Here is a 19,525-nt window from a genome sequence, read left to right on the forward strand (position 1 = left end):
TGGCAAAAATACACTCGGAGGTTTGCCATTGCCTGCTGAGGGGCAACCGCTATTAGAAAAAAGTTTTTCTTTATTTTGGTGTTTCACCGAGATTCGAACCTACGTTCTCTCTATGAATTGCGAATGGTAGTCACGCACCAACGCATTCGGCTACGGCGGCCACCGCACCAAAGCTTCATCAAAAATAGAAACAACAAACACAACAATAGTTCTTCTATCACACAAAAAATACTTCTCAAATTTATTTTATTTCTCTAATTTCTATAAAATGTATTCTAGAATTTAGGTGTATAACAAATAATTACTTTTTTTTTGTAAAAAAATCCATTCATTCCTCTCTGTAACATTAAATTTAAACCTCGACTTCCTTGAGCACCTTACGAATCCAATAGGTACCGCCATCCTTGGCCACGGTAGCAACGAATTTCACTTTTCCTTTGTAACCGGCTGGCTCCCAAGAGAACGCCACGCTCTTGATGGGATTATCGTGTGGGATCTTCTTATGAGTGAGTGTATCCTGTATTAAGACCAAAATAAAAACATGAAATTTGAGATTTGCTTTAAAAGAAGAAGAAGAAATCTACATAATTACGCCATAAAGGCGAAGTATTATATATGTATTTGTATGTGTGTATGTATGTTTTCAACTTACATCCGGATTACTGCAAGTCAACGTTTGAGACTTGGTGGCCTCAGCTACCTTGAATTTACCCACAGGCGTATCGTTAGCGTCACGGGCTTGCACGGCGAAACCTAAGAAACCGTCTGAGCCGCCCAAAGTGAGGGAAACCTTGCCATTATTGGCCTTGCTGTCGCCCGAGAAGCTATATGGCACTGGACTACTCTGCCCATCAACGCCATGCTCTGGAGTCAAACCGTTCGAGCAGATGGCATTAGGAGCACCGGCTGAGTAGCTGTAGGCAGGCACAGCCAAACAAGCAATTAGTAAAACCAAGCGGAACATGTTGGCAGGCGTGAAACTACCTACAAGAAGATAGTAAAGTAGATAGAATAATTAAAAGTTAAATCAAAAATATGTTTTAGGAGTGGTGAACTAAAATTTTGTGTAACTGCTTTATAACAAATAGTGCATCTAGATAATAAAATAGTAGAGTTCTTTAAATGATCGGCCGTATCTAAAGGTAATATTTCTAAAAAAACAGGAATTTAAATTCAGTCCAAAGTGTATTAATAAAGTGTGCCACACTCGCATGACGCCATTTTTTGCTTCCGACAAAAAAGAAAAAAATTTAAGTACTTTTTCTAAAGCTCGAATTCTACACGATCATTTCAAAAGTATTCACACACTCGTCCAATAAGCCGTTGTTCAGACGGTAACAAAGTGTCATTGGTTAATTTTTGTGTCGATATCTCCAACACAATCTCAGTTTATTTGCAAACACATCCCAAGTGACGGCCGCCCATTAGCTGATTCTGTCAAACTCGCTCAGAGTCGAATAACGGCCTGCTAAAGAGCACACCACTAGAAATCTTTTCACCATGTAACAACTTCACAAATTTTGATATCCTATATTATAAAGGGTGGTTAAATTTCAAGGGCCGATGTTGAATGTAAACCACACCTAAACGTCAAGTTTTTTTCTGCATTTCATTTAACATTTTTCAATTTCAGATTAATTCAATTTAAACCATGGAAAGATACATAATCGAGCAACGCGTTAAAGTTATTCAAGCTTATTATGAAAACGGGCGTTCAAATCAAAATGCATATCGCGCACTTCGTGAAGAAAATCATCTTCAGTGATGAGGCACATTTTCACCTCAGTGGATTCGTCAATAAGCAGAATTGCCGCATTTGGGCGAATGATAATCCAAGAGTGATTGCCGAAAAACCAATACACCCACAAAGAGTGACTGGTTGGTGCGGTTAATGGGCCGGCGGCATCATTGGGCCGTATTTTTTCCAAAATGAGGCCGGTCAGGCAATTACTGTGAATAGTGTTCGCTATCGTGGGATGATAACGAACTTTTTATTACCGGAATTGGAAGATATGGATGTGGACGATATGTGGTTTCAACAGGACGGTGCCACTTGTCACAAAGCTAACGAAACAATGGCTCTTTTGCGATAAAAAATTTGATGGCCGAATAATCTCACGTCGCGGCGATGTCAATTGGCCGCCAAGGTCATGTGATTTGACACCGTTGGACTTCTTTCTTTGGGGTTATTTGAAAGAAAAGGTGTACGTCGATAAGCCAGCAACAATTCAAGAACTAAATGATGAGATAATTCGGTACATTAACGGCATAGAACCTCAATTACGCCTCAGCGTCATCGAAAATTTGGACCATCGGATGGAGCTGTGCCGCCGAGTCCGAGGTGGCCATTTGGCCAATATTTTGTTCCATACGTAATTGAGCCTTACTATAATTATCATAATAAAGAGAAATTACAATAATTTCTTAAAAAAATTGTATTTTATTCAAATCAACACCGGCCCTTGAAACTTAACCACCCTTTAGAATACTCGTACAAGGTTTGGCCATACGAGAGGGTTTTGTTAGCAAAATTGAGCTCGTTTATTTCACATGCATTCCTTTGCTTTTTCAATCAGTCATTACACAGAAGGCTATAAAGTAATATTAACATTGACTGGGCTGATTTTTTGGTATATCACTACGCCAATCTCGGATTTTGCCGACCGCTTTCATAAACAAACCGCCATGATAGCCCCTGCTGCGTCAGCAAATCAGCTGATTCCTTCAAATACTTTGAGAGCCGAGTAAGAGTGCGATGTTGACGACACCTTTGCATTCTGCACATCATTGGTTGACTGCATGGAAAATAAATGTATAGCAGATTGTGTGCACACACATGTTAACATTTGCATTTGCACACATACATAGGTATATGTATATGAAAAATATTTGGCAATGGAGATAGTTGTCTGAAAAACCTTGGCTTAGTATTCGTGGAATTATTATATAAACAAAACCAAAACCAGTTAGTTAGTCGTTGTTTTAAAACTTCATTATTCTGGTTATTTGCAAATATTCACGCGTTTTTGCTTTTTTGCAAATATGCGAACTACATAAATTTTAAAAAGTTTTTGTCACGCAATGTTAAGCAGCAAATGGTACGCAAAACCACGAGGTGAGCTGGCGTCAATTGCTCTTCTCTACTTACTGTAGTATTTCCAATGCAGATGAACCACTTTACGTACTGCCAACATCAGCCAATCTCGTACGCGAAATTTAATTAACTAGAATAATTAATGTTTTAGATCGGTTGGCGCCTCGTGGTTTGCGGTGATCGCTCTGAAAATCCCCGGAATACCAATTTTTATTCATTCATAATTCATTTCAACCATCTGTTGAAAAAATAAATAAAAAGTTCGCCGTGTACCTCTGAGTTTAAAATATTTTTGCAAGGCAATTTCGAAAGCAAACTTTTTTTGCCGAATGTAGAGGTCGCCTTTTAAATTTTTCCAAATTAATTGACTTGAAGTACTCCGCTCTAGTACTTATCCACCATATATAAGTTCATACTACCCTAAGTTAGGTTAGGTTAGCCTGGTTGGCAATAAGCCACGCATAGACCTTTTGGTCCCTAGCGTTACCAGATGGAGTCCGACCTCTATGAATACTGAAAGTAGGCGTCATGTAGAGTGACAGCGCTTTTGGCGAATCTAAGCAGAGCTGGGAGATCCGCTTTTGAGACGTCCTCTAGACACTCAAACAATGGGGTTCCCAGGCATTTTAAACGCGTTTTAATGATGCCGGACAAACGCACAGAAGGTGCTCTAAAGTTATGACCTGTTAGCATACCTATAATAGTTCTGCAGGCAACACTCTATTATCAGTAAATTAAAGCTCGCTAAAAATCATTAAAATTTTGCTAAGGCAGTATTTAGATTATTCCACTAGAACTATTTAAAAAAAATGTATTGCCAAATGTATGGATGGCAGTTTCATCTTGCAAGTGGCACTGTCTATCAGTTTAGAGCTGCCCTACAGCACTAAACAGTTGCTCATTAGCCACACTGAATTTAGGAATATTTAAATATGAATTTTAAATATTTTAAAGCAACTTTTTGTCATAGAAAATGTTGGCTTTGATATTGAAATTGAATTTTGAATAGGTGCACTACAAGGAGCACTAGGAGATTTGGTGGCTCCTAAAACATTCAGGCTGAAAAGCCCATTGTATTTAGAGCTCTGGAAAGAGGGTAGATAGGCAAGGAGAAAAGTATAAGAGAAAGAGATAGGAAAGAATATCTTTATTCGTTTCATTTATTTATTTTATTATTTAAAATTTCTTTTTTTATATTTTATTTTATTTATTTTTATTTCATATATATTTTTTTTCTTTCATTATGTTTTAATTAAATTTTTTATTATTTTATTTTACTTATTTTTAATTTATTTCGTTTCATTTGCTTTATTTTATTATTAATTATTTTGGTTAATTTTTTATTTCATTTTATATTTTATATTTTTGAAATTGCAACTTGAAAAAGGGGCGCCAAGAAGCATCGAGAGAAAGGTAACTCCTAAAACACTGAAGATAAAAAGTTTGAAGCTTTGGAAAGTATGTAAAATGGTTGATAGCCAAGGGGGAAAGGAGATAAGTGACAGAGAAGAGAAAGAGATAGAGTAGAATAGGGACAGAGACAGAGATAGTTTTAGTCCTATGAGAGCTTTCCACCTTCTTTGGCAAATCTGTAAATATCCTCCAGTTTTAGAGAACGAATATTACTCATATTACCCAAAATTCGTAGCCTTGCTCTAGCAAAGGCAAGACACTCACAGAGAAAGTGATCAATGACATCCGCTTCCTCCAAGCAAGACAGGCCCATCGGGTCCTCAATGATGCCAATAGTGGTCATATGCTGACCCCATGGGTTGTGTCCTGTAATAATACCGATCATGAACCGAACGTCTTTCCTTCTAAGTTTTAAAAGAAAGTTCAACAGTTTTCTGTTCGAGCTTGGCACGAAACGGTGTGCAATTCTGTAGGGTTCTAGAATAAATTGAATATATGTATAATCGCTGATCAAATTCATGATTCCTGCGGAACGGATTCCGATTATTGGCTCTGGTCTCTGTGGTGGAACCGCTGATCCACGGTTGGCCAATTAATTGGCAATCTCGTTTGCTTGAACACAGAAGTGTTCTGGAACCCATATACCATAAGTACAAGCCTGTGCTGTCTTGCGACAGAATTAAGCTTCTTCTTAAATTCTTAAACAATCTTCGAGGTTTGCTTTGCATTCTCCAGGGCCTTCAGTGCAGCCTGACTGTCACTGAAAACTCCAATCTGTTTCACACTCCATCTCCTCTCGATTATTCATTCGGCTACTTTGAGGATGGCAAACATTTTCGTTCGGAAAACAGTTGCCATTTCCCCCATAGCATAGTGATACCTATTACTATCGTTTAAGTACCATCCGGCTCCAGACCCTATTTCATTCTTGGACCCATCGGTAAAGAAAAAATCGGCAAACCTCCCTGAATGCATTCTGGATTGCTCCATTGCTCACGCAATGGAAATCTGACATCAAATTTCATTCCAAATGAAACTAATACCCGATCGTCTTTAGGTGCCTAAACAGTGGATACTGCTCAGATAGCATCTTAAAGATTTCTCTGTGTCCCGAAGTTCCGTCTTCGCGCCAGAACCCATATTTATGGAGTTTACACATTGCTTTTATTGCTTCCTGTTGTATCTTAAGATCCAATGTGGGCAAATCAAGCATAGCATTTGGAGCATCGCCGGAGGTTGTCTCATGGCACCTGTAATGCATAAACATAGAAGTACTCTTCTTTGCAGCCTGTATAGTTCCCGGAGTGTGGACTTAACCATGCTCTGTCGCCACTAGAGCGCAGAGGCGTAAGTGATGATTAGTCTGATAAGTACTGTGTATATCCGAGGATAATATTTAAAAAAAAAAAATTATTTTAAATTAAGAGAAGTGGAAAAATTACAATTTGATTAGATACTCTTCAATTGGTAATTTTTGAGAGGTTCAGAATTTGGAAAAAACTATCCTCAAATATTCTCTCCTTTTTTCGTGAAAATACCACCGAGATTTAAGATTAAGATTAGTTAGCCTCAGGATTTTAAAATTTCTTTATATGGGCATGGGAAACTTATATTTTTTCCTTCCAAAACCAATGTCAACTTTTCAAAAATTATAAAAGTTTCCAGATATTCCAACTCATTAAAAAAATGAATCTATGTCGGGATAGAGCAGGGCAATGGCAGAAAGGGTGCGAGATACGCCTCTTCGTCTGCCTCATTTAGACAGCTTCTGCAGAAGTCACGCCCTCTGGCAGTGTCCCGTCCTAACCGAAATCAGTGGGCTAAGACTAAGCTTGTTTTGGCTTAACAGAGATTCTGTGCATTTGGCACAGACTGTCAGGTGATTCTGCAGGAGGATTCATTGCGCCATCTTTTATTCGCCGCTCTTAAAATTTTCACAAAAATAAGTAGCTTCGAAGTCTGTAAGAGTATGCCTATGCCGTTGTTTGTGTACTTATCAGTCATCTTGGTGCCAAGTCTCGCTAGTTCATCGGCTGTGCAGGTCTCCTCAATATCGTAATGGCAAGGAACCCATGTTATATTAGGTTCTGTTAGATTTTTGTGGCTGTCGGCTTAGAAAAGGATAGGTTTTATCCCAACACCGCATAGTTCCGTAAAAGTATTTTCCTAACAACTTTGCTCTGCTCCTGGCTACGGCTGGACAATTAGCAGAGGTGTTATACTGTTTCTTTCCTCTTCCTCGTCTTTTCGTACTTCTGCAGTATTCTGGACGCCATGTTACCTTTGGGTAAAATGACTCACCCATTTTGTTAGGAGATGTGCGGTAGTTCATGGCTACCTTGGAAATTGACGACTGCTTTGTGGGGGATTTTATCGTCGCCAGGATATCAGTGAAAATGTAGATATCATTTCTAAGATTCGCAACACACTGTACCAGTGTAATCTCTTTAGGAAGCTAAAACTAAAGGAGATTCGCAAATGCTCGAAATATACAACTACGCCCACCCTACCCCCTACATCTGTGATAACATGGATAAACTCGCCTTGCCTTACATCGTCCCGCTTCTCTTCACTTAATGGTAAGGGAGTCATGAAGGTTGTAATGGTAGGAGTCCAAAGTCCACCAGCTTGAAGCTTCGAAATGTCAGTTAGGATCTCACACTTAAGGTGTTTAACCTTATTGCCGTAATACTAGCGATATGTCTTGCCTGTAGATCTACTGGAAGGGAGATTAATGACGATGGCATGGTTGAGACTGCACCGGTTATGAGAACAGGTGCGAGTCTTTAAACCTTGTCAACCCTTTATAATGTTCACACCCTTCTGAAGAGCATTCCACCATACTACTTATACAATACCACAGTAGGGAATTGGTCTAACTACCGCCGTGTAGACCGGCCTGCCCCCCGCATTTTTCCTATGGGGCCCAGGAGTATCTTAATTTACATTTTCATCAGAGTCTTGTAAATCAATTCGTTTGAGACCACTGTAAATTTTTCACAATGCCCTCTTCCGCTTAAAGTCCCTTTACATGTCTGCTGGCATCAGTTCTCATTGCATTTTATGTAATTTTTTTAAAGTTGCATAACAAATGGCATTACTAGCTTTTGGCAAATAAACCGGTTATATTTTATCCTACTTTTTTATTTTACTTGCTTCACTTGTTAATGGACATTGTGCATTTTAAGTATTTTTTATACACTTTCAACGAAGCGCAATCAGATAAATTTAATAGCTAATGACATAATTGGTAATCTGATGTTCCATTAAATTTTTGATGTTCCATTTTAAGCTTTAACTCAATTCAAAGGCCATAGGTGATAATTATTGATAGGGGTATTTACAAGGTTGAATAAGTGGCGAGGCAGCAATATGTATAAGCTTAATTTATTTGCAACTTTTTTCTATTCGATAGTTTTTTATTTCATTTGGCCGTGTACAGTAAATTATTGAAGTTGGTATAAGTAGAATTCTTATATAATTTTACCTTTCACTAACTAAATATTCTAACAAAGCTAATAAAGCAGTTAGCAGTAAATAAAGCGAATTCAACTACCATGACTTTCACTTTTAATGTAGTTGCAATTATAAGTAAACGAATGGTAATGTGTACCGTTTATTTATTCAAACAATGAGGAAACAATAGTCAATATATTAGACAAGGAAGAGAATACCTACCCTTACCCATTTAAATTCATATTAAAGCAGTGTTAGTGCCATTGCCACACTCAGTATGCCCCTCAAAAGGAAATATTCGTTTGGGGAAAAAGAAATACATTATTTTCTCGTTGTAATCGCTGCAATGATCGATATCTCAAACAATTTAAAGTTTATGCTGGTTTTCAAACTGACATTTCACACTAAAAAAATGCTTTTGTTGCTTTTTGTTTGTTTCATTCAGTATAGAAGTCAACAAAGAGAATATTCGGTACATTTTACACTTTTTCTTTGATAAAGGGGGAAATGCAAGCTGAACCGCGAAAATGGTGAATGGTACCAATACTACAACAGCTAATTACGTGCAATTTTGATTTCGTCGATTATGATCAGGCATTTTTGATGCTAAAGAAAATGTCGATAATGTTGAAAATTTCGATAAAATCACAGAAAAAATCAAAGTTGACCGGCATATTTGTGGTCGTAACATCGCCCAGAAACTAAAGATCGACCATAAAATAAACCGTTTGCGCAAAAATTTTACGCAAAAATAATGGAATTATTTTTATTTATTTAATTTTATTTTTAATTAGAGAAGTTTCGAGAACGAATTTTACTCATTCTTATGACATCGGAACACAAAATTTGTAGCCTTGCTTTAGCAAAGGCAGGACCTCACAGAGAAAATACTCAGTGTTATCTGGCTCCTCTAAGCAAGGCAGACAAATTGGGTCCTCTCTGATTCCAGTAGTGATCATATGCTGACCCCGTGGGTTGTATCCCGTAGTAATACCGACTATCAACCGAACGTATTTTCCACCAAGTTTTAGAAAAACGTTCGACAGTTTTCTGTTAGGGCTTGTCACAAAGTATTGCAGTTCTGCAGCGTTCTATACCGGGCCATCACTCTTTATGTAATTTGCATACATAATTGCTTATCAAATTCATTATTCCTTCAGAACTGCCAATAATCGACTCTGGTCTCTGTGGGGTAACCGCTGATCCGCCGTTGGCTAATGGGTTAAGGGTAGTCAGAATTTTCAAAAAATTGGATTTTTTTTTGCATTTTCTTAAAATCTTAAAATATTGCGTGAAAATTTGAAGTGATTTCGACAAATACTTTTCCGAGTTATTCAACAATTAACAAAAGGCGTTCGAGAGCAAGTAGTTGGATGCTGCACGTATTAAAGTGGCAGATAAGCGCGCTAACGATAACACTCGACAAGGTAGAATGCTACGTAGGCAACAGCCCAGGAATAGATGACACAGTGCAAGTAATTAAATAATTCAGATAACTCTTCATAAATCGATAGCAAAACCTTAAATTCGTTTTTCTCAAAACTATGTTTTTTGAACTGGTGATCACTGTAACTTAAAAACCACTTGGTAGATTTCAATAAAATGTCTACTGCTTTTAAAAAACATAAAAAACTCGTGCCTGATCGAAGGTTTTTTTCACATTTTTTTAAACAATTAATTCTCGGTTTTTTTCTCGAAAATCTGAAAAATATTTCCTGAGGCCGCCATATTGTTGGTTGGTTGGTTGGTTTAAGGGTGACCCCGGATCGGAGTGCCACATAGACCGCAAGTTGGGTCCGTTGTGTTGCCCTAGAGCTCATTATGTTATATGATTTCCCCACCTAACCGAGATTTTTATTGTAGATTTTGGTCAAAGATATTAATTCCTTTCGAGAATTTGATGAGAGATTCGATTTTCAGGTCCGAGAGTACTGAAAGATTGTCAATTGTTGGAGAGCCTAGAAGAGCGAGTCGACTTCTGACTAGACCGGGACAACTGCACAGCAAATGTCTGCTCGATACTTCCTCATCTTCGTCCTCGCAGTATCTGCACAGGTCGTTTTGAGGAACCCCGAACCGACGTGCGTGAGTGCCCAAAAGGCAGTGGCCGGTGATAAGAGATATTATATGCCTTATTTCGTGTTTCGAAAGAAAACCCTTATAAGTTTTTGTCTGTTTCAGATTGTAGGATGGCCAGATTTGTCTGGTCGTAACGCAAGTAGTTTCCACTCGTCACCTCCGATCAGCAATGCTGTGAAATTCTCGATCGATGAGCATTTTACATGTTGAGAGCGGAATGTGGATTGTGGGTAAGTTACTAACATTTGATTACGCAGCTCCAGCTCTTGCGAGCTCATCAGCTTTGCAGTTACTTTCGAATCCACTGTGACCCGGTATCCACATAACTTGGACGGAATTCTGAACACTTATCTCGTTAAGAGATAAGAGACAGGATCGAACCACATCTGAGTGGGTATAACAGGAGCTGAGTGCTCGAACGGCCGCTTGACTGTCAGTGAAAAAGCGGATATCCTCTAAGGATATTCTCTTTTCTAAGAGAGTTTTCGCAGCATACCATATTGTTGATTTTGCAAAAAAAGTTTCGATCAGGCACAAGACTATTTATTATTAAAACTAATTTCTCTTGTCCGATTGATTTTAGATGAATCTCCAAGGACTTGTGATGATCACCGCAAGGGACTTCTGGAGAAACGAGCTCCACACAAACAGTGATAACTTTTACAATTATTATTTTTTTTTATATTTTGCTTAAGTCAAGTGGAAACATGATATATGAATGATATGTTTTTATTTTTGTAAAATAAAGCAATTAACTAGCAAAACAAAAAATTATTTAAGATCATCATTTTTTCGTTACCCCTAATTCATCGGCAATTTTTTGTTTATATTTTATTTACACTTTATTTTATTTCTTTACTTTAAATCATTTTATTTTTATCTTATTATTTTTTTAAGATCTTTATTATTTTATTTATTTTTATTTTGATTTTGTTCGTTTTATTTAACTTCTTTTTTTCATTTTATTTCTTTAATTTTACTTAATTTTATTTAATTATGTTTTCAGTTTTAATTTAATTATTTGATTTTAGTTTATTTAATTTTTTTATTTTTATCTTATTTTTTTAAGATACTTATTATTTTATTTTATTTATTTTTATTTTGCGTACTTTCGTTTTATTTAACTTCGTTTTCTTTTGCATTTAATTTTTTCTATTTTACTTCATTTTATTTAATTTTTTTTCTGTTTTAGTTTAATTGATTTAATTTAATTTAATTGTTTTTTTGTTTTCTGTTTTACTTTACTTCATTTAATTTTATTAAATTTAATATTATTTTATTTTATTTACTTTTATTTTGTTTAATTTAACTTTGTTTTCTTTTTCATTTTATTTTTTCTATTTTACATCATTTCATTTAATTTTTTTCGGTTTAAGTTTATTTGATTTAATTTTATTTACTTTTTTCTGTTTTACTTTATTTGATTTAATTTAATTTTATTTTCATTTATTTATTTTTTTGTGCCATTATATAGTAATTCAGTACATCTGTGCATGTTAATAGCAAGTCATTTAATTAATTCTAGAATTAGCACACATGAACATATGGCACCCTCAGCAAAAACTTGACAACAATTAGCATTTCCACTGTGGTTTTTAAATTTTGAATGTTTGATGTGAATGCACAAGGCTATCCCATATTGTTGATTGGCTCAAACAACACGATAATTTGTGACAAAGTTGTGCACACACATGCACAGATTCGTGTAAGTTTGATTAACAGTCAGATATGCATGAACATATACTTATTACTGGCGTCGTGCAGGATAGGAAATGCATACATAAATGTGTATACTTTTTTCTCTTCTTATATTCTTAGCTGTGTTAATGAAAACAATGGCATAATGTCAACATGTCACAATTATGTAAATGCAAATAGATACGTATGTATATATGTTTACTTGTACCTATGTATGTGTGCATGCATGTTGACACATGATAATAGATATGTATGTGTATGCACGATATCTTGGATATACATATGTCTGTGCGTAATAAATTGAAAAAAAACAAACCACAACTAAATCTATTAACAAATTATTTACCACAAATACCAATTAACGCGCTTACATCCCTCACTTACTTCAAAAAGCAAATGAATAAAAAATTGGCCTTGGCTGAAGCGAACAAAAAACTTAAGCAACGAACTTTTGAGGCGGACAAGTTTTCTTACCCTCTTTGGAGTGAGCAGCAATGAGAATTACCAGTGATAAATCAAGTATAAGAAACGTGCTTATTCATGCGAGAAAAAAGCACGAGATGTTCAGCGCACAAGCTTATTAATGCATACATATGTATGTATGTATTTGTGTGCTTATCTAAGCTTATGTATGCGAGCATATAATTATGCCTGTAGTTTGTAGGCAAATCAAAAAACGAGCCAATGGAGAATATAAAAACGAAATATAACCGGTCATTATACATGAATAACATAAATATATATAAAAAATAAAGAAAATAAAAAATGAGAAAAAGGAAAAAAAAGAAGAAAATTCATAGAAAATGAAATACATATAAATATCGAAAAATACAAATTGACTAAGCCAATTTTTAGTAGTAAACTAGTAGATACGACTGAAGTGTACTACTTAGGTGTGTATACATATTTCGGCTTTAATTCATGGCTTTAAGAGTTGCTGGCTTAAAATATTACTTTTAACGATTTTTTGTGTGCAATTAAAGACCAAAGCAGAAAACGTGTCTTGCTCTTAGCTTTTAAGATTTAATTATGCATTAAATAAATTTTTATTAGCACAAAAAAATTGGTTTACAAATAAATACAAATAAGTATAAAAGTCTTTTAGAATAAAAAAAAAAAAAAATAATTGGCGCGTACACTTCTGTTAGGTGTTTGGCCGAGCTCCTCCTCCTATTTGTGGTGTGCGTCTTGATGTTGTTCCACAAATGGAGGGACCTACAGTTTCAAGCCGACTCCGAACGGCAGATATTTTTATGAGGAGCTTTTTCATGGCAGAAATACACTCGGAGGTTTGCCATTGTCTGCCGAGGGGCGACCGCTATTAAAAAAATGTTTTTCTTAATTTTGCTTTCACCGAGATTCGAACCAACGACCTCTCTGTGAATTCTGAATGGTAATCACGCACCAACCCATTCGGCTACGGCGGCCTTTTAGAATGCCGTGTAAAAATATGGATGCAGTTGCATATAAAATCCGCACAGAACTAATTCTTCGCTATTAATTTTATTCAACTTGTAAGGAAGCCCACGACCTCTCGGCTCGAAGCACTTACCTCTTTTGTCTTTTTGAAGACATGCCAGTTTAAATTGTCCAAAGTGGGCCCAATAAAGTGGTGAATGGTGAAAAGTGGAAGTCCAATAATTTTTTGTTACGGTAAGCAAATCTGTTTATTTTCAATTGAGAGTTGAAAATTGACAAAAAAAAATCTGACATTACAAATTTGAATGCCAGAACACTGCGGTGTAAAATCGCTTATGGTGCCAAAAACGTTAAACGCTATTATAAAAGCCGTCGTCTTCGAACTTATAAAAGTTGCTATCAAAGGGACACAACCGATTTCAAAGTCGTTGCATTAAATACAGGCCTAAAAAATTAGGGTATTGACGCAGAAATTAGGCATCAGCAGCTACTGAATTCGAATGCAGCTTCAAATTGCTTTAATTCCATTAAAAAAGAAATTGAGAAAGTACTAAGGGGATCATACAACAGAAAATAATAACTTTCGCCTTTTTGCAAAGGAAAAAAATAACTGAGGAAATTTATGACCAAGAACCAGATCATTTCTAATGCCTACTTGTATAGGGTGTGGTTAATTGAATGAATGAATTTCATACATATTTACTACAAATGGAACACGTACACTGCCACTGCCCAGAACCTAGCAAAACACGAATAAACTGCTTAGGTTCTGTATCATTTTTAACCGTAGGAAGCGTGGCAGATCAAAAAATTAGCAGCCTACTTAAATTATCGAAACTGTCTATTAAAGACAAAATATAAAGTTCTTAAACGCTCCATACAAACACTTGGTATCACTACGGATCAATTTCTGGATCAGCCAAGTTCAACCTAACCTAAACTAGCTTAATATATACCTCTATTGTATCAGTGCTCTATGAGAATCTTTTACGGCTCTAAATCTGAGTACATATGGATGCTGCACTTGGGTGTAACCCTTTTGAAACTCATACAATGCGCACCTATGATTTATGCTTCCACCATACAGATATTTTTTCCTGAATTTAGTCAGTAATGTTAACTAATAGAGTTTCAGAAGCCCTGTAAAGGTGAACAATCCATAAACATCAAGAAATAGTCATCGCTACTTTGAATTTTGATAATGAAGAGTGATCCAGGCATGAATCACTTTTATGGTAATTTTGAAAACGCATAAACCACTCAAAAACACGTGCATGCAATAAAAATTCATTGCCAATAGTTAACTGAGCTTCAGTAGTGGCTTTTCCAAGTTTAATCTGAAATTTCACAATTCGCTGTTTTATTGTTACTCTTGACATTTTACTGCCGGTGCAAAAAATAAACACTTTTAACGAGAGTCACTGCATTCGAAAAAGAAGGGCTTCACGTTGAACAGGTAACGGTCGCTGCCGTTAAGCGCATGCGTATTTTTTTGCTGATTGCTAGATCAAAAAGATAAGGCTCTATAATTTGCGAATGTGACGTTATGTTGTGTCTTAAGTTCAAATTAGAAGGCTTCAAGAAGTCATTCAAAAAATATGGTGGGAAAACCTCTGACTCATAAAGTGATTCTTGATGTAAAGGGTGGTTAAGTTTCAAGGGCCGGTGTTGATTTTGAATAAAATACAACTTTTTTAGGAAGTTATTGTCATTTCTCTTTATTATGATAATATTGGTAGGACTCAACTACGTATGGAACAAAATATCGATCAAATGGCCAACTGCAGTTGGCCAAGATGTCTCCACCTTCTTCGCGCTGTATTCAAAGAAAATGTGTATTAGAGCCTCCGGGGATCGGCCGCAGAAACGACAAGAATCAGTACACCATATCCCGATCATGTGCATTTGACTGCGTAGTCTGCAATGGCCTGTGAGAATGCTCGTAAACATTTTAATTTTAGTTTAAGCTTTCCCTGGGGGAGGGCGATGAGTTTTTTAAACTTCTTTTGAACTTCTCGATACACTCAAAGACCAGTGAGGACTTATTCTCGCAGAATAAATAGCTTCTCTTTTAGATCACTCTATTTGTAGCAAAAACGTCAATATATTGGAGGTTGAATTAGTTTTAAAGGTTTTTTTCGAAGATTTGGGGCTTTATTGTGAAAAAACGGTACAAAATATTTTATTTGAAGTATTGGCCATCGCTAGCTACAACTTTCGCCCATCTTTCGGGCAATTTCCGGATGCCGTTTCTCCAAAATTCTGGCCGCTGCTTGGATATCCATGACTCAACCCATATTTTGGTACCGCTGGTCCGCCAAATCGAAACTCATATGCCGGAACAAATGATAATCGGAGGGAGCTATGTCTGGACTATACGGCGGGTGGGGTAACACTTCCCAGCCAAGCGTTCCAAGGTATTTTTTGACAGGTTGAGCAACATGCGGCCGAGCGTTGTCATGTTGCAAAATAACCTTGTCGTGCCTTTTTACCGTTTCCGGCCGTTTTTCTTTCAATGCCCGGCTTAAACGCATCAATTGCAGTCGGTAACGATCCCCCGTGATTGTTTCGCCCAGTTGGAGCAGCTCAAAATATACGACGCCGACCTGATCCCACCAAATGCAGAGCGTGATTTTCTTGCCGTGAATATTCTGCTTGGCCGTCGACGTTGATGCGTGGCCGGGCAAACCCCATGATTTTTTGCGTTTTGGGTTATCGTAGTGGATCCATTTTTCGTCGCCAGTCACCACCCGATGCAAAAAACCCTTCCGATTTTGTCGCTCGATCAGCAATTCGCACGTAAAAAATCGCCGTTCGACGTCGCGCAGCTTCAACTCGTACGGGACCCAATGTCCTTGCTTTTGGATCATTCCCATCGCTTTTAGACGCTTGCAAACGGTTGATTTATCAACGCCCAATGATTCAGCAAGCTCTTCTTGGGTTTGGCACGAGTCCTCGTTTACCAATTCCGCGTCCTCGAACTTTTTGGGCTGGCCAAGACGCTCCTTGTCTTCGGTGTGAAAATCACCACTTTTGAATCGTCGAAACCAGTACTCACATGTTGAAATCGACGGAGTATGGTCTGGGTAGGCCTCCTGCAGCAATTCACGGGCTTGGGCTGCATTTTTTTTCAAATTGAGGCAGAAAAGCAAAGCTTCCGGCAAATTGCGTTTCGACGGCACGAAAGTTGACATACTCGGAGCACGAAAACACTGCGTTGTTTATACTTCAGCGAAATGACAGATACTGATAAACAAAGCCTAGGGATGGGGCTTTGTCATGAATATATATTCAGTATTGCCAACGCGATAAAGTGATAAATAGCGCCATCTGTGTGTCACCTTTAAAACTAATTCAACCTCCAATAATATCGAACTTAATACAAATTTAAATTACAGTAGATCAGCAATTCGAAAAATGTAAAGGGTGATCAGATTGGAAGTGATTTTTCTATAGCGGGTTTTTGACAGATCTCGCGTGACTGCTGTCAAACTAAGTGCATAATTTTTTTTAATGTCCATTGACATTTCATCATGGAAAGTCTTACGCCTAAACAATATTTACAGATCGTAAAATAGTATAACGAAAATCGACGCTCTGTGAAAAGTGTTCATCGCACGCTCAGGCCAACTTATGAGGATGAGTGATGAGGCTCATTTTTGGCTTAATAGCTACGTCAATAAGAAAAAATTGTCATATTTGTGCTGAAGGGAAACGCGAAGCCATTCAAGAACAGCCATTGCATTCATTCAAAATAATCATTTGGTGCGGCTTATGGACTGGAGAAATTATATTTCTTGAAAGACGAGGCTGGCGTCAATGTAACAGTGAATGGCGGACGCTTTGGCGCCATAATAAGCTACTTTTTGATACCGGAAATCGAAGCCCGTCATTTCCACAACACTTGGTGTCAACAAGACGGCGCTACTTACCATACAGCCCGTGAAACAATGGATTTACTGCGCCGTCTCTCGTCACGTACCAGTAGATTGACCACGAAGAACGTGTGATATCACACCTTTGGACTTTTAATTGTGCGGTTATGTAAAGTCTAAATGCTTTGTGGATAAACCAGCTTCGATTGAGGCACTCATAGCCAACATTACTAAAGTTATTCTCGAGAAAGGGATTATCTTTAAAATATTATATAAATGTCATGAATGGTTCTACACAAAAATAATAAAGATTGTCTAATCAATTTCAATTTCTGTGGTTTTATTTTAATTTGAAATCCGATACTTCTAAATTGATCACCCTTTATTTAGAAACAGTAAATAGTGCTACCTACTTCGGAGCCCCGACTCCGACGATAAAAAGTGCAGAAAGATGTTTTTAAGTAGTTTTTTAGATCTTCTTAAATGTCATTTAAAAGTATCAAGAAAAAAACCATAATTAACAATTTTTATAATACCGGCTGTGATTCGTTGAATAACTTTCTAAAAACCATTTTACATTTTTACTGAACTTTTTTTCAGCGGCCAATATGACCGTAAATTAAATTAATTTTAATTTAATATAAAAATAAATTAAATTAATTTTAATGTAATTTTGTTATTTTTTTTTAATTTTTTTTTTATTTTATTTGATTTTCATTTTCCTTTAATTTTATTTTAATTTTAATTTTTTTTTTTTTTTAATTTTAATTTTAATTTTTCGAGAATGAAAAAGTTGAAAAGATAAATATTTTGGTTCTTAAACTCGAGTTATTCTCGTGATAATTTTTTCCTCGTTAAGAAAATTTCTTCGGTTAAAGTTTCGAATGTTGCGAAAATTCAAGAATTTCATAAAATGTATTTGCTCAATGCTTCACAGATGAAATGTTAAACAAAAACGATTTTTTTTTGAAATTTCTTTTATTAAAAATAAAAGAAAATGAAGTTAAATTAAAATTATCTTTTATATTTTAATCTTATCTATAAGATTTTTAAGGCATGAAAAAATGGAGACGGTTGAAACAGAGAGTTCGTTCATTGTTTCCATATATTTGCATAATATACGCTCCCACAATTTTTAGTTTAACGTTTTTTTTTATTTTTTTATAATTTATAATTTTATAATTGTTTTTAGAAGCTCGCAACAAATTTCATACAAAAAAGCGAAGTTCGTCTAGCGAATTATCATATTTTTGCACATACACTCACTCTATGGTAACACTAAATTAAGCAATTTTGAAAGGACAATGAACACAATAAAAAATAAAAATAAAAAAAATAAAAGATGAAAAAACAAATTTATTTGAAATTTTAATTTAATATTTTTTTTCTGCAGCACCACACCACTTTTTTATCATACAAAAATTTGTCATTAAAATTCCGTACCTTCGATTCAATGTACCGTGCAAAAGCGTGGGAAACTCTTAGCGAACTTGGCAAAACAAGCGACAAACGTACAATAAGCTAAAAATTCTATTTCAGAGTCATATTTATACACAAATCGCCGACTTAGCCGTTTGCAGAACAAAATTTGAACTACGGAAATAATCGATGCCCATTGTATGTATGTGTGCATGTGTGTGCACACTTGTTCAATTATAAACTTCGACAGCTTTAGCAACTTTGCCGCATACAATTATACGAGTTTGTATGTATGGCTTGTGGATTTTCGACATTTGGCCCGCGAATGAAGCGAGACAGGCATAGATAAAAGTTTTGTGAATTTCTTGTTTTATATGTAGACAACTATGAAGAAAAAAAATATTGACACGAAATTATAAATAAAAAAGATATATTAAAAAAAACGATTGATTGTTTAAGCTTTAATTCAAAACAAAATAAAAAAATAAAAAAAATGTTTGCGAACTTGTGTTTGTCTATATTTGTATTTCTATGCTTTTGTGCATATGTATGGTAAATGTTTAATCTGTTTAGTCTTTTGCGTGGGTAGCATGCATGGCTGGTATTGATTAATTACACTGGAAAGCGGGTCAAAAATCTTTGCGAATATCGATACACTCATATGAGGTAGAAAACTTTTTAATTGAATAAAGTATATTTCTTCTTGAAAACTATTTACAGTTTCGAAATTATTTGAGTATATAGTCAAAGACAAATGTCGCAGAAGCGTGAACAATAACAACATCCGATGAAGCGACGCTTGGAGTGTCTGAGATAAGGATTCTGCGTAAGATTTTTGGACCTTTGCACGTTGGCAACGGCGAATATCGCAGGTGGTGGAACGATGAGCTGTATGAACTTTACGCCGGCATAGACAAAGCGCAGCGAATAAAGACCCAGCGGCTACGTTGGCTGGGTCATGTCGTCCAAATGGGTAGAAAAGCTCTGCCTCTGAAAGTATTCGATGCGGTACCAGCTGGTGGTAGTAGAGGAAAAGGAAAGTCTCCTTTGCGTTGGAAAGATCAAGTGGAGA

At 36.2% G+C, this 19,525-nt stretch overlaps 1 protein-coding gene across 1 annotated transcript; it reads right to left on the reverse strand.

Moving 5' to 3' along the window:
- Positions 1-209: 209 nt before the first annotated feature.
- LOC128864016 (defense protein l(2)34Fc) lies at positions 210-18,582 on the reverse strand. Its single transcript, XM_054103482.1, has 3 exons — positions 18,478-18,582; positions 653-984; positions 210-517 (listed from the first exon to the last, which is right to left on the reverse strand). Exons 2-3 carry the CDS (start codon positions 962-964, stop codon positions 353-355), a joined length of 477 nt encoding a protein of 158 aa, XP_053959457.1. The 5' UTR covers positions 965-984; positions 18,478-18,582; the 3' UTR covers positions 210-352.
- Positions 18,583-19,525: the final 943 nt, after the last annotated feature.

This window comes from Anastrepha ludens, chromosome 5 (assembly GCF_028408465.1).
Source record: "Anastrepha ludens isolate Willacy chromosome 5, idAnaLude1.1, whole genome shotgun sequence".
In the NCBI taxonomy this organism is placed as follows: Eukaryota; Metazoa; Arthropoda; class Insecta; order Diptera; family Tephritidae; genus Anastrepha; species Anastrepha ludens.